General features: G+C 42.5%; 4 protein-coding genes across 6 annotated transcripts; 2 read left to right on the forward strand and 2 right to left on the reverse strand.

The window, feature by feature from the left end:
- Window positions 1–123: 123 nt before the first annotated feature.
- LOC141840200 (homeobox-leucine zipper protein HOX16-like) lies at window positions 124–3,771 on the forward strand. 3 transcript variants are annotated; one of them, XR_012602730.1, is made up of 6 exons: window positions 124–689; window positions 782–909; window positions 1,354–1,593; window positions 2,093–2,871; window positions 2,989–3,074; window positions 3,312–3,771. XR_012602730.1 is itself a non-coding variant. In XM_074728118.1 (4 exons), exons 1-4 carry the CDS (start codon window positions 596–598, stop codon window positions 2,444–2,446), a joined length of 816 nt encoding a protein of 271 aa, XP_074584219.1. In that variant the 5' UTR covers window positions 124–595; the 3' UTR covers window positions 2,447–3,771. The 3 variants fall into 3 exon arrangements, 1 of the variants encoding a protein (XP_074584219.1); XR_012602729.1 differs by having other exon boundaries at window positions 2,989–3,771; XM_074728118.1 differs by having other exon boundaries at window positions 2,093–3,771.
- Window positions 3,772–5,351: 1,580 nt separating this feature from the next.
- LOC141841432 (xyloglucan O-acetyltransferase 2-like) lies at window positions 5,352–6,918 on the reverse strand. The gene has a single exon (XM_074729607.1). The coding sequence runs from the start codon at window positions 6,821–6,823 to the stop codon at window positions 5,462–5,464; it is 1,362 nt and encodes a 453-aa protein (XP_074585708.1). The 5' UTR covers window positions 6,824–6,918; the 3' UTR covers window positions 5,352–5,461.
- Window positions 6,919–10,256: 3,338 nt separating this feature from the next.
- On the forward strand, window positions 10,257–11,489 carry LOC141840661 (uncharacterized). The gene is made up of 4 exons (XM_074728711.1): window positions 10,257–10,358; window positions 10,483–10,810; window positions 10,903–11,066; window positions 11,173–11,489. The coding sequence occupies exons 2-4, from the start codon at window positions 10,549–10,551 to the stop codon at window positions 11,287–11,289; spliced, it is 543 nt and encodes a 180-aa protein (XP_074584812.1). The 5' UTR covers window positions 10,257–10,358; window positions 10,483–10,548; the 3' UTR covers window positions 11,290–11,489.
- A 532-nt stretch (window positions 11,490–12,021) lies between these two features.
- On the reverse strand, window positions 12,022–13,358 carry LOC141839062 (LIM domain-containing protein WLIM1-like). The gene is made up of 5 exons (XM_074726711.1): window positions 13,079–13,358; window positions 12,823–12,919; window positions 12,701–12,744; window positions 12,523–12,612; window positions 12,022–12,454 (listed from the first exon to the last, which is right to left on the reverse strand). Exons 1-5 carry the CDS (start codon window positions 13,220–13,222, stop codon window positions 12,218–12,220), a joined length of 612 nt encoding a protein of 203 aa, XP_074582812.1. The 5' UTR covers window positions 13,223–13,358; the 3' UTR covers window positions 12,022–12,217.
- Window positions 13,359–13,894: the final 536 nt, after the last annotated feature.

The following is a 13,894-nucleotide window of genomic DNA, read 5'->3' on the forward strand; positions in this document are numbered from 1 at the left end:
GGCTGGCCCCCTAAAAATGGCGATATATTTTTATTTCTAACTCAGGGGTAATTTCGTCCTTCCGTCAAATATTCCAGGCTATAAAACGCGCCCCTTCCACTCCTCAAATTTGGCCGACTAAATTAACGGAAACCCCCCTGAAAAAATATCTGTCGCCAAACAAGGCCTGATCTCGCCGGAGCCTCCAACTCCGGCGTGGGAAGTCTACGAAAATCCCTCCTTTGAGCTTCTTCCCACCAGTCACCCGACTTTACGCCGCCCTGTACGGGCTTATAGCATAATTCGGCGGCCCTTGCCGGAAGGTGGTGTGGAGGGGTTTCTTCTTACCCGCTTGGGCTGAAGTCTCCGCCGAAACCTCGAGTGGCATGATGGGGTTTTCCATCTTCGCCATGGAGACATCAACGCTCCTTCTGTGGAGCACCAGCTTCTTCCGCCACAAGTTCTTCTAACTCCTCGTTTTCTTCTGCTAAGCCGATCGACAGATCCCCTTCGATCTATCCAACTAGGTTGGGATCCAAGGGACGGAGGAATTAGACGCATAGTTTTTTTTCCTAGTCGTATTTGTTCTTGATCGTTTAGGATCTGAGAAGAGAGGATGGATTCTAGCCCCCATCTGATATTTGATTCTTCTTTGTCGTCCACTCGCGCACGGTTGTTCGTGTTGGGCGATGGGAACCCCATCTTTCGAGGTACTGTTACTACTCCTGCTACTATTTCATTGACTTCGACTTGGATTTGGTTTTAGTTCTAATAGGCTGTTCGATTTGGGGCGGAATTAAAGGGTTGAGGTCGGTGGAGGAGCGCGGCGCCGCCAAGAGGCCGTTCTTCACATCACCGGATGAGATTTACGAGGAGGAATACTACGAGGAGCAGCTGCCGGAGAAGAAGCGCCGCCTAACGCCAGATCAGGTTGCTCTTTTACTCAAATTGCATAATCAATTTACCAGATTTTACTGTTTAAAGAAAAGATAACCTCCGTACTCCTTTTTTGGCTCCCCTTATCGTTTACCAGCAACTTTGTAGAGAGCTATATGCTCTTCTTTTAAGAAATAATGAGTTCGATTCTCATGTGATCATGCCACCAACTTTGGGAGGAAAGAGCCTGTTGGTTTGTCTTGTTTTTGTTGAGTAAAAAGTTTGTTTTTATCGTATCCAAATCTGGGCTTTAGATCATTGAATGCATAATTGGTGACAGATCAACGTAGTTGTAGTAATTTTTTGTTGGGTTTACTAGTGGTATGATGTAATAAGAAGGAAATTATCCACCAACTTCTCATTGTTTTACTCCATTTGCTCTGTTGCTGAATATTTGATTTGGATGCGAGAATGACTGGCTTTCTTTCTCCAAAAAAGGTAAATTTATTGGAACGTAGCTTCGAGGAGGAGAACAAGTTGGAGCCTGAGCGAAAGAGCGAACTGGCTCGAAAGCTAGGCATGCAACCGAGGCAAGTTGCAGTGTGGTTCCAGAACCGGCGTGCAAGGTGGAAGAACAAGCAACTCGAGCAGGATTTTGATCGGCTCAAGTCCTCATATGATTCACTCCTTGCTGATCATGCTGCCCTCTTCAAGGACAACGAGGGATTGCGGTTGGAGGTAACTCCCCTCTTTCTCCTCAGATCCATAGAATCTCTCTCAATTTTTGAAGTTGGACTGTGAGTACCTTATTTGTTAATTTGCTACAGCTTTATTTATGAGTTATTTTTTATAGCGTTTGCCATTTTCCATCAACACTAACTAGGTGAAATATTCTGGGGTAATGAAAACTCTTGGAATCTTTATTTCCTTCTGAAACTCATAGTTCTAGGCATCTTACATTTCATTTCCATTAACTTCCAGAAATGATTGTTTAAGGAGATTGGATGACATGCTCCTGAGTACTGTTTAAGGAGATTGGATGACATGGTACATAAGGTAATCAATGAACTTTTTCATAACCAAACAAGAGTGGTTGTGCAATGTGGAATGTCTCAAATGAGACAACTAAATTAACCTCTTCTTATAGCATTTAGATAAATGAGCCATTATTTTCAACAAAGTAAAATGCAGTTCACCATGTTCAAGATGTAAATTTATGTAGTCAACTATGTTGCAGGTGAAATCACTGCTCGAAAAGCTAGAAGTAAAGCAGGGGGCTTCTCTGATCGCTAGTCTGAAGTTGGATGGCCAGGTAACATCAACTGCTGATCTAATGTCTCAGAAAATCCCTCAGAAGTTGGAGGATATGCGGAGCCCTGGAAGCGGCGGGAGCACAGTGGTTGAGATGGAGAGTGCAAACCATCTGGTGGAGAGCAGTCGAGAATCTTATCTTGTGGAGGGCTACCACTGTGAAGGACTGGTTCATGGCGAGATGCATTCTGAGGAGGATGACTTGAGTGATGAGGGCTGTAGCTACTATCCTGATGGCATATTCATTGAGCACCACAATCAGGAGTGGTTCTGGAACTAAAGTCCTTATGGAAATCAGTTACAGCTTGGATACTGCATTCTGATGCTGCTGCATCTTCCTTCCTAGCTTGTCTAAATGCTTGTAGAATATGTACTTATTGTTCGAGTTTGCGAAAGACTGCTTGCTTGACTCAATTATCCTAGTAAACAAAACAAACCCTGTGTGCTGTTAGATAGCTGATTCAAATTATAATTCAGGCACTGGTTAAATAATCAAACGATGCAATATCATCACTGCATAAGAATTTGTTCTCCTTTTCATTACTTGATGGTTTCCTAGTATAATAATTGTATAATTTCTTTCTTTGTACATTTAGGTGTCCCAGTATTTGGATCACTCCAGCAGTATCAACTACAGGTAAAAGGTTATACATGTTATAAGATAGTCTTCACCTACAAACAACAGATCTTTACATGTGTGAAAAGGTAAAGAAAGATTGGTGGTAGAGACTTCACTTTTTTACTTAATTTTTTCTTTGTGTGGAGAATTGTCTCATTTCAAGCATGAGCATTAAAATTCCTTTTTACATCCACTTGCTGCAGTCTGACTCGGGAAGCCATTACCACTCAGCTCCCATCTTGCAGCTCTGCTCAAGGAGCAGCACATGGGTTGGTCCCTTACAGCTCAGGTATGGTCCACTTTTCCACTGCATTGCTTTCCTCTTTGATTCTTCCCTTTATTGATGTAGACACTCACCGTCACTACTCACCATGGTTACTTGATCCTCTTCACTTTTAGTTGTGCCATTCCAGTGGTTCCTGGTCAGGAGCCCCAATCTCTGTGTTCAGTGAAACGATGCATGATTTGTTCCCCACATGGCTCTTTGCTGATACGTTGCTATTAGCTTGTTTATGAATTTTAACAGGAAGGAAGGAGACCACAAGTGGTGCCAGTGGAGGTGGGGCTACGGTGGCTGAGACAGTGACTCAGCTTCTAAAGCAAACAAGATGCTTCTGTCCACTCTTCTTGCTGCAATCGACCCATCACTTCTTGTTTTACCCCCAGGAAGATGCTCCTTGAGACAGTTGGATCACTGTTCTTACTGGAAAGAAAAACAGTTATTTTTTTCTTCTTCTGAAACTGAACTGCACCGGTCAGGTTAACCGGTTCATTCGAAGCTGAAGATCGATCCGATCTAGTTCGAATGGAAGGAGGGATCTCATCTAAACTATTGGCTCTTTAGATTGGTTGTACAAAATTGTAAACTGCCTTTAAAGAGGGTCACAGTCACATAAAAGTGGTTCTTATAACTTCTGTGGTTCTATACACTGGTATTGTTCTCTAATGCTTGGGTTTTAGATAATTTAACTTGTTCTTATCTTTAATTGTGATTTCTTTTTCTACTAACAAGGTTAGATTATTGTTATTGGTGGTGTTATTATTATTTTTAAGAAGAGGTTAAGTGTGTTTTATGGGTCAGATCCTTTGTGGCTCAGTTTGGCACGACTCGACCGGTAAGACATGGATGGATAGACTTCGACTCACTTTGACTAGAACTTAAATATTATTATTAATATTAAATATAGCTGATGAATAATATAATTTTATTTTAAAAATTATTTATTTACTTTAAGAACAATGACTTTGACTTTTTACCACTTGCACTCTGTTTAGATGGGATGAAAAAAGATTCATTAATAGAAGGGGAAGGGAAGAGAAAAAAAAGAAAATGAAGGGAAAGTAAAATATTTATATTCTTTTTATTTGGAAGAAATGAAAATTTTATTAACGTAATATATGTGTTAGAAGAAAAAGAAGAAAATAAAAATTAAATATATAAAGTTATAAAAATAAGTTTACTTTTTAAAAAAGACAATGTAAATAGAGGACGAATGTGAAACTGTAAAATTCTATCGATATTGTATGTAAAAATTGGGATATAGAATGTCAACGCATACTCTTTGAATAAATTCATATCATTGGAAGAGGAGAAGAAGAAGAAGATTAGGATTATCTGTCTTTATCCTTTTGAGTCTTATCCTCGAAAAGATTTACGTAAGGGTCGACGTCGACGTCGACATTGTAGAGTGTAAGCGGTTGGACACTAAATGATGACGTCACGCGTTATGTAAGGAGTGATGGCGCAAGACGAGATATCTAAATAGATGAATTAATTTAAAATTTAATATTTTAAAATAAAGATAAAATTGAAATAAAATATTTTTAAATTCTCTTTTCCTTTCTTACCTCCTAAATTAAAATATAAAAAATTCTAACAAATTCATGAGATTCATGAATAAAATTTATACTTCTCTCTCATTCTCTTTTTTAATTCACTTCATTCTAAATAAAAATAAAAATTCTTTTGTTCTTTTATTTATCCTCCTCTCCCGTCCCTCACCTCCTCTCAAACATAGCCTTAAACGTATTATATCTGCATTGGGCCAAATGGGCTTTACCAGATATATTACAAATTATCAAATTAGATAATAAAGAATAATCATAAAATTCAAGTAGATGAGCTTCAAAATTCATTAATTCTTTTAGATGTGTTTATTATTATGGTAACATAAAATATGAAAAAAAAAGAACTAGCTCTCTCTGCCCTTGATGTTCTATCCCACATGATAATCTATTTGGTTGTTTAAATTTTTTTAGTAATTAATCATGTCGTCCATCGAGCAACAGTTGTGTCAATTTTTATTGAAAAAGATCGATCTTGCAATAATTTAATGCTGCATAATTAATTTAGGGGTGAATCGAGAAGAAGCAACCGCAAAATCTGCACCCTTTTCCGCCGGGCAATCCGGCGGACGCCCGAATCTTTCATTAGATTTGACGGCGACAAGAAATGTAAAAAGTCAACGCAATCGCCACGATGCCTTCACGTGAGAATCTACGTGATGTCGGCAATGGTTTCAATCGCACTCATCTTTCCAGCTACCCAACAATGCGATCTCCGGCAAACAAGAACACAGATCCATATACTCGATGAAAAATTCTTGAATTAGATTACAAAATTATCCGATTTACGATCTGTATTTTTTTCTTTTAAGAATGTTGTTTCATGAGTTCTCAATGGCTCGCTTTCTTCCATCTTCTGATCACCTGCAACAGTATCTCATTCCATGAATCGATCGGCCCCGGTAAGCACCAGTGCACGCAGTCGTTCTGTACTCTGTCTCCGACCTCGCCGCCGGCGAAGGGATGAGGATGCATGTAAGGGCCTGGGTGGCCGTCCGGCCGCAGCAATGCCATCTCCGTGACGTCTAAGGTCTCCATCTTTACCTTCCCTCCTCCTCTGCTATCCGCCGCCGCCACCGCCGCCGCCACCTCCTCCACCGCAATCCTCCTCATCAGCGCGTCCGTGTACCCCATCTCCTTCTCCCCTTCCTTGTACGGTTCCTTCTTCGGGCATGCCCCCGCCTTGTCCCATTCCCCCTCGAAGTGCGCCGGAGAGAAGGTCGTCACCAGAACCAGCTTCTCGCCGGAGCTGTGCTGCCTCCGGCTGACCTCTCCCAGAGCCGTCCGCACCGCCTTGCGGAACACGTCGAAGAAGCCGATCTCGGTGAGGTTGAAGTCGGGGCAGGCGTGGCAGCCGAGCACGACGCCGTGCTCGTGGTAGATCGCCGGGAGGAGGTACCAGTGCCCCGCCGAGAACAGCACGACGTCGATCCCGTCCAGATCCGCCGCCCACCGGTCGTCGGCGGTCTCCAGGAACAGAGTGTTGTGCTTCAGCCCCGCCGGCTCGTCCTTCTCCACGCCCTTCACGAGGAAGGGCGACCAGAAGACGGAGACGGTGGCGTTCCGCCTCCGGAACACCCACCGCCGGAACTTGTTCTCCTCGCCGTCGCGGTAGACGAGATCGGGCTCTTCCGCGACGGCGAGGAGGCAGAGGAGCGACTCGAGCTGGTTGCGGGCCATGGAGTCACCGACGAAGGCTAGGTGCTTGTCGGCGAGGAGATCGAGGAATGCGGCCGGGTCGAAGGGCGGCAGCGAGCAGCGCCGAGGCCGCCACCGCCAGTGGAGGTAGCCGGTGTCCGGGCGACCGTGCTCCATGCAATTTTGGCCCTTTTTGATGGTCTTGCAGGCGGTCCCGCTGTAGAGCGGGCCGCCGGAGTGAGGGACCCACTGACCGTCGGAGAAGTTGCAGAACGTCCAGCTCGGAGGCTGCTCGGGGAGCTCAGCCACTGTCTGTGAAGAAGAAGAAGAAGAAGAGACAGGGACGGAGGTGGAGGCAGTGCCATTTGGTGAAGAAGTAGCGGGGGAAGAGAGGGAGGAGAGATACAAATGCAGGATCGCCAAAGGGAGGAGGATGTAGAGAAGCCAGGGAATGAGCTTCTTGAGGTGGAAATGGTTGGGTTTGATGGTGGGGTGGTGGTGTTGGTGGGTTGTGGCCATGGCGGCGGTGGTGAGATGGGTAATGGAGAATGGCATCAAGGAAGGAGGAGGAAGAAGAAACAGGAAAGAGAAGGGGAGACCATGGAGAAGATGCCAACTGCCACGAACCCAGAGGAAGAGAGCAGTGTGAAGAAGACTGAATCACTGACAAATAATTAAATATTGTAAAGCAGAGTCGGCACCGCACCACACCGGACTCTTCACGCAGGCAGCGTGGTCCTGTAGAATTCTCCTTCTTCTCCTTCTTCTTCCCAATTCGATGGCTTTCTTTATCAATTCATTGTCCTATTGTTGCTGTAGTCTCGTACTGTTGCTTGCTGCTGCAATGGAGTAGTTTGTTGTTGTAATCTATAGCTTTTTCCCAATACAATTGCTGAATTTTGTTCTCTATCTCGTTTTCCATCCTTTCTCTTCTTTCCGACCACTTTTCTTCTATTATAAAATCAGTTAATTGACCAATACATCATCTTCCCTTTCAAAAAGAAAAAAAATTGTGATAAAGCACCACATATGATTAAATCATAATGATTTGATTTGTGTCACCTCTTAAAAGATTTCGATGGAGAAAATAAAGAGAATATGAAATACACTTCAATAAAAAATTAGATAGGTCACTTGGACACTTATGTTAAAGTTCATTTTAAAGAAAAAAAAATTATAGAAGGGCAAAATGAAGAAGAGAAGAATTTTCTTGAGTCGAATTTAGAATAGGACTTCGTATTAGGATTTTTATACTCATCTGAGGGCATCTCCATGTCAAGTAGGATGACACCATTAGGGAAATCTATGAGGGGACAAGATTCGTAGTCATTTTCTTTTTGATCATATATGTAGAAAAGAAGAGATATCCAAAAAGACTAGGTCTGATAATCTCGTAACCGCTGTTTATTCTTATGCTATCACGTATCCTTAGAAATATTTGTGTTCTCTATTAGTGAGTCCAAAAAGGACGAGACCAGATTTGTAGACTACGTAAAAGTAGGGCCCAAGACTAAGGTGAAAATCAGAAGTCGAGATGAGATTCAGGACTGAAATGAGATTTAAGACCGAGATGGTCGAGATCACGTGACCAAGATGGGGCCCAAGACTAAGATGGTCTAGACGGCGTGGAGGCCGAGATGAGATTAGGGATCGAGATGTCGAGATGGCGTGTAGGTTGAGATGGGACTCGGATCGAGATGGCTAGGATGACGTGGTAGAGACGGGATCCGAAACTGAGATAGCTGAGATGGTGTGGCCGAAACAGACCCCCAAGACTGAGATGGCGATTGATGAGATAGCATGCGGTAAGGACAGCATCACCCCAAAATTGGAGAGGAACATGAGAATGGAGAAGAAGAGTCCGGGTGGTCTCAAGAAGATGACGATTCTTGCGTTCGGCAACTCCATTCTGTTGAATGAGGAGACGTCCGATGCAATACACCATGAGACGCCGAGATGGCATTATCACTCGAGGGAAATACCAAATTGAGTTTTAATTTCATAGAAAAAAGATTGAAAAAGAGTCCGAACGATCCTTCATCAAATATAACCAGGTGCCAAGTCTATAAAGGTAACAAAATATCGGACCCCAATGGAGAAGAGACACGACTCGGGCCCAAACATCGGAATGAATCAAAGCAAAAGGTGATGGTCTAGATGTTTTCCTAATTGACATGACTCACATGTGGAGGCCAGGATGTAATTGTTTCAACTTATCAAGACTAGGAAGATGGCGTGGAGGTTGAGATGAGACTTGAGATTGAGATGGCTGAGACGACATAGAGGCAGAAATCAGATGAATGGCTGAGATAGAGTTCGGGACTGAGATGACCGAAATGACATTAAACCCGAGGTAAAGTCCAAGATTGAGACGATATCTATCTCACTCTAATTCTACTCTAGTGGGATTATTTCTTTCGGAGTCATGTTGACTTATATTGTTAGATCAACATGAATCTTGACCTGCTTGACGCTATGATATTTAACCGCGTCACCGATTGCACTTGCACACACCTAACAAAGGATTTCTGAGATGCAAATGAACAGGATCACATGTACCACTGGAATACAATCTGTGAAGGCTACTAGACATCCTGCCCTGCATACAGACTAACAAATCTAAACAAGTCGCCGACGCCGACAAGTACAACCAGTTGCCTTCTCATTTATGTTTGCAGAATCTTTCATTGTCGCTTCTTAAAGAAGGAGGGGAACTCATTTGATTAGCTCTAAAACAATGGCCACTCAAACAAATGAGGTCTCACCAAGCTAATCGTCATGACGATCGAGGTGTGCTTTCAGTTAGGTTTCTTTCATTTTTTGTCCCCTTCACTGATGAAACTAGACTGATTTGATCTGCCAAGAGAACAACCTCTGCCATTAATTACACCATTTGAACAAACTGCAATCACAGTAAGTCTTCCTTCCTCTTCGGTTCATTTCCCTGGTTTCGCTGGCATCCACAGATCCAGCTCTGCGTGCACTTGAATGCAATAATGGAGCTTCGAGTGCACAAAAGGAACCACTAGTGATGCATCATGAATCATGCCTTCCTCAGTCAGACAAAACTACAAAGGAGGCGAGGAAAGGAAAAGACAGATAGCCATTAATGCTCTTGCAGAATATGAAGGCCTCATGGGACCCTCACGACACAGCCATCAAGCCTTAAACTTGTGATCCATTTGAACAGAGGAAGAAGATCAAGTTGGTTCGATAATGACATGACACCTTCATGGAATGCGATCAGAAGTTCTCGCTCTATTTTTCTTCCCCTACTGCTATCTGTCCTCTTATGAGACAAGATTGCAATTGTATATGAAATGACCAAGTCCTGAGCATGAGAATAGAAGAGCAGATTGAGATCTGAAATGCAAACAAATTCTGAACTACTACAAGTTTGGAAGATTGCGAGGACAATATGACACTAACACCTGCCTGTAATCGACCAACAAGACAATTAAACACCTCATTTGCCTGCAGTTTGGGTATCTTAATCACCTTTAATGGACTCGCAGGAAGAGTGGTTTGAATTCAAAGAAACATACAACAAGATTTCTATTCAATTAGCTTGTAATTGAGGGCATTACACCTCTCTGACTTTCTTTGATATCACTTCTCTGAATCCCCATTTGTCCTGATGGATGTTGTTCCTCTTGAGCTGCCTCAATAAACAATGCTCAAGTTGAAGGACCACTTCCATTGTACCAACACACACCACCACCACCACTGAATCTGATATCATAAAAATTAGGAGGAGGTGGTGGTGGTGGTGGTTGATGACAGCATAATCTCATGTTTTCTACTTCATAATATCTTTTTGTTTCCTTTTTAATGAGTTTAGTTGGTGGTTTTATAAAAAAAAGGATCAGCTCCCCAAAGCAACCAGTGTATTTCAGATATGAGTGATCTGAACTTTATGTTTGAGTATGTTTAGCAGAATAATGGAGATTAAACAAGTGAAGATTCTCTTGATGCAATAATCAAACCCATTGGAATTGTTGGACTAACTAATGAATGAAAGCTACTTTAGGTCATGGATTGCAATCACTCATTCCGAGCCAGGATAAGTGCAACCAGGGGCCTCAAAAAGGTGGTCTTTTGGCTCATCATCCACTATATATATGTCCTAGTTTAGTTGAGGAGACAGTACAGGAACCATAATACAGTTATCCCACAGTTGTTTTGAATCTTACCACTCTTTCAATCCATTATAGAAGGTCAACCGCAGCAGCTCCAGTGGATCATCGCCAAATTAGCAAGTAGCTGAGAAGGAAAGAGGGATGGGGAATTGCCAGGCATCTGAGGCAGCTACAGTGGTGATTCAGCACCCGGAAGGGAAGGTGGAGAGGCTCTACTGGCCGACGACGGCAGCCGACGTGATGAAGAGCAACCCGGGCTACTACGTGGCGCTTGTCACGCTCTATGTGTCGGGGGAGAAGGAGGACGGCGGCGGCGGCGCCGTCCGGTTCACCCGAGCGCGGCTTCTGAAGGCCAAGGACATGCTCCTGCTCGGCCAAGTGTATCGGTTGGTCACCTCCGAAGGTTGTGGAATTCTCTGCTCGTATAATTTATCTGAAAAGTTGTGATCTTGGGTTGTTCATGAGCTGATGGTGAGATTTTTTATGCTTGGACAGAGGTGACGAACGCTATGAAGCAAAGGAAGTATGAGAAGATCAAGAAAAGCCAGGCTGAGTCAATCAGAAAGCAGCAACGAGAGGAGAAACACAGGACAAATGGCAAGTTTATTGAGGCAGCTCAAGAGGAACAACAGCAACAGGATTCAGAGAATGCACTTCGGGTAATTTTTTCTGTTTTTAATGTTAAAAATTGGGTTCTTTGATTCTTGGCCGAAAGTAGACATGAAAGAATCAGCAACGGAGAGTTGATATGATTTGACTGTTCAGGTGGCAAGGCAGGACAGGGATAGGCAAAGGAGCAGCACGCAAACGGCGGCGGCGGCGGCGGCGAGAGGCCGGCAGTGGCGACCATCACTGCAGAGCATCTCAGAGACAGTAAGCTAATTTTGCAACCAACTTGTGGTGTTCTACAGTAGAAAGGGAGCTCTTGACAGGATCCAAGAAGATAGATCTGAAGATGGAATGTCTATGAAAGGCATTGAGAGATCAACTTGTAAAAGAACTCTTGAATTCACAGTTCATGTTGTAATAATTGCCAAAGTTCAGAAATGAAAAGGGAAAAAAAACTACATATATCATCAAAATTGGGTTATATAACAGATAAGGATGATTTTGTTGGTATCTTGTTTGCACAGATGATACGATTTGATGCTCCAGCAGGTTTAATATCTTCAATGTGCTAAACTCCTCGTGGCTCCATCACAACCTTTCTTAGATGTGAAGAACCAGAAAAAGATTGTAGATCATGTGATTATTTTAATGGAAGCAAATCTGAAGACATCGAATGGACTTGAGGATCAAATCATGAACAACTTGACAATTGGAAGCCAATTGGTTTTCCTGGTGTAAGCTTCACAAAAGTGCTGAGATCAATGCAAGTTTTTATGATACGATCATCACAAATTTTGTATCAAAGAAAGCAAAAACTCCATCTAATTTCAGTAATTAGAACATTCAACAACAGTTTTACTGAAGAAATTGAAATTTTGGCAAGAAACTCCTGGATTGCATCTGCCCACTTTAGTTTTTCAATCGAATAACTTGTTTGTTTCCTCTATTTGGTTTCGAGTTGGTTTGAACTATAACCAATTAAGTCAATCCAATCTAAACATAAGATAACACTGAAAGATCTTAGTTTGTATATGGAAAATTGTTGAGCACAGTGTTCACTCATCACACACTTCGACTAGAAACTCTCAAGAATACTGAACAGAGTTTCAGTAGAACTTCAGAAACCAAAAGGACGCAAACATTCTCTTCGTTAACATCAACTAGACACATGATATCTCTGGTTCATCCTGAAAACCAGAGATTATGAAAATTGAACAGCTTCAGCCCTTACTTTATCAGCAGGCACCTTTATCTCTTCAGGCTTTTCTTCAACCTTGCTGAAACTGCTGAAGTTGCCTTTGGTCATGAACAGCTGGGCATGGTGGTGCTTGCAGTAAAGCCGGCCCTCATGTGCCACGAAGTTGGCTGGGCTGATGGTGCAACCTCCATGGCTACACCTGAAGCAGGGCCTGTGGTATGAGTTCCCATTAACAGCCACCTGAAAAAGCAATGAATTTTGAAACATCCAGAGGTAATTGAGAAAAGAATTAGAAGCACCACTTTTACCTTCTCAATGGGGTACACTGTCTTCTTGCACTCTGCACATTTGTCTTGAGTTCCTAGAAATATACTTGCGTATCTGCTATTAGCACCAACCTATACAGCACATGAAGAAACACATTGCTAACGAAGAAGACACGTTATGAATTCAAGTGATCGATAAGCTTCTTCTATGTCAACGCACCATTTGGCCATTAGATCTGTCTGTCTTTGTAGTTTTTGGAGAACCTGCAACAATGGAGATCAACATCAGGATATAAACATGATGCTCTATGGAATGGAACAAAATAAACCTAGACAATATACCTTCGAAACTTTTATCCAATCTTCCAGTCATCTTGAAGAGTTGATCATAATGAGGCTTGCAGTAGAGAGCTCCATCGATGGAGCTATAATTGCTGAACTGGATTAAGAACAACACAAGTTTCTTTTAGTCGGTATTTAGATGATATACGAAAACACAAATTGAGTCAGTCAGATGAAGTGGAAAAAGGTAATCAAACTTGTGTCTACAAGAAGACTGAAGTAGAGCTCGATCGAAGTAGATGAGGAAATCAGAAACCTTGAGGGTCCCGTTGCAGTGGTGGCAGCGGAAGCAGGCCCGGTGGTAGATTCTGCCGTCGGCGGCGAGCTGATCCACCAAGTAGACCGTCTTCTGGCACGCCTGGCACTTCTGCGTCGTCCCCCCGAACGCCCTCGACGCCATGAGAACTCTGCGGGCAGAGGCGATTATCAGCAATTTGGCCTTTTTCTCGAATGGAAATGGAAATCCAGCTCAGAGGCGACTGGTAAACAAAGAAGAACGAGCGTAGTTGGTGGCAGAATTTATTGATTTGTTAAGTAAAATAACAATTATTTGATGATCGCTGGAAAAGGTGACAAGGCTGGGAGGATTAAAAGGCTGGATTCGATAATTTTATTGGCCTTATTCTACGCGTCTCGATCGCATGCCACGCTGCCTGAGCTTGCCGATCTGTTCGCTGAGATCTACACTTGCAAAATTTTGTTTGGTTTTGTTCTTTCGGCTCGACTTTATTCGGACGGCGCCGCCGTGGGGCATGCGGTGTCTCGTCGTTCTCGCACCTTGTTTCTTGCTTTGTTCCATAATACATCATAATTGTTGCATAGCAAACCAATTTAATGGAAATGATTATCAGTCGTTTTTTACGTCATAATTGTATTTGACAAAAATAAAAGAGCGTGTTTATTATTATTTTTTTTTGCAATCATGGCGTTCCTTTTTTATTTGTAATTAAAAACTGATAAAGTTATTATCAGAAATAATTTTTAATATTATTATCTCTGTGCTTGCCCAATAGTGTTGATATTATAATTTTATCATTGCTTCTATATAAATTTAACATATTTAATAATATTT

This window comes from Curcuma longa, chromosome 11 (assembly GCF_044706935.1).
Source record: "Curcuma longa cultivar G26 ecotype Majalengka, Jawa Barat chromosome 11, ITB_CL_G26_1.1, whole genome shotgun sequence".
In the NCBI taxonomy this organism is placed as follows: domain Eukaryota; kingdom Viridiplantae; phylum Streptophyta; class Magnoliopsida; order Zingiberales; family Zingiberaceae; genus Curcuma; species Curcuma longa.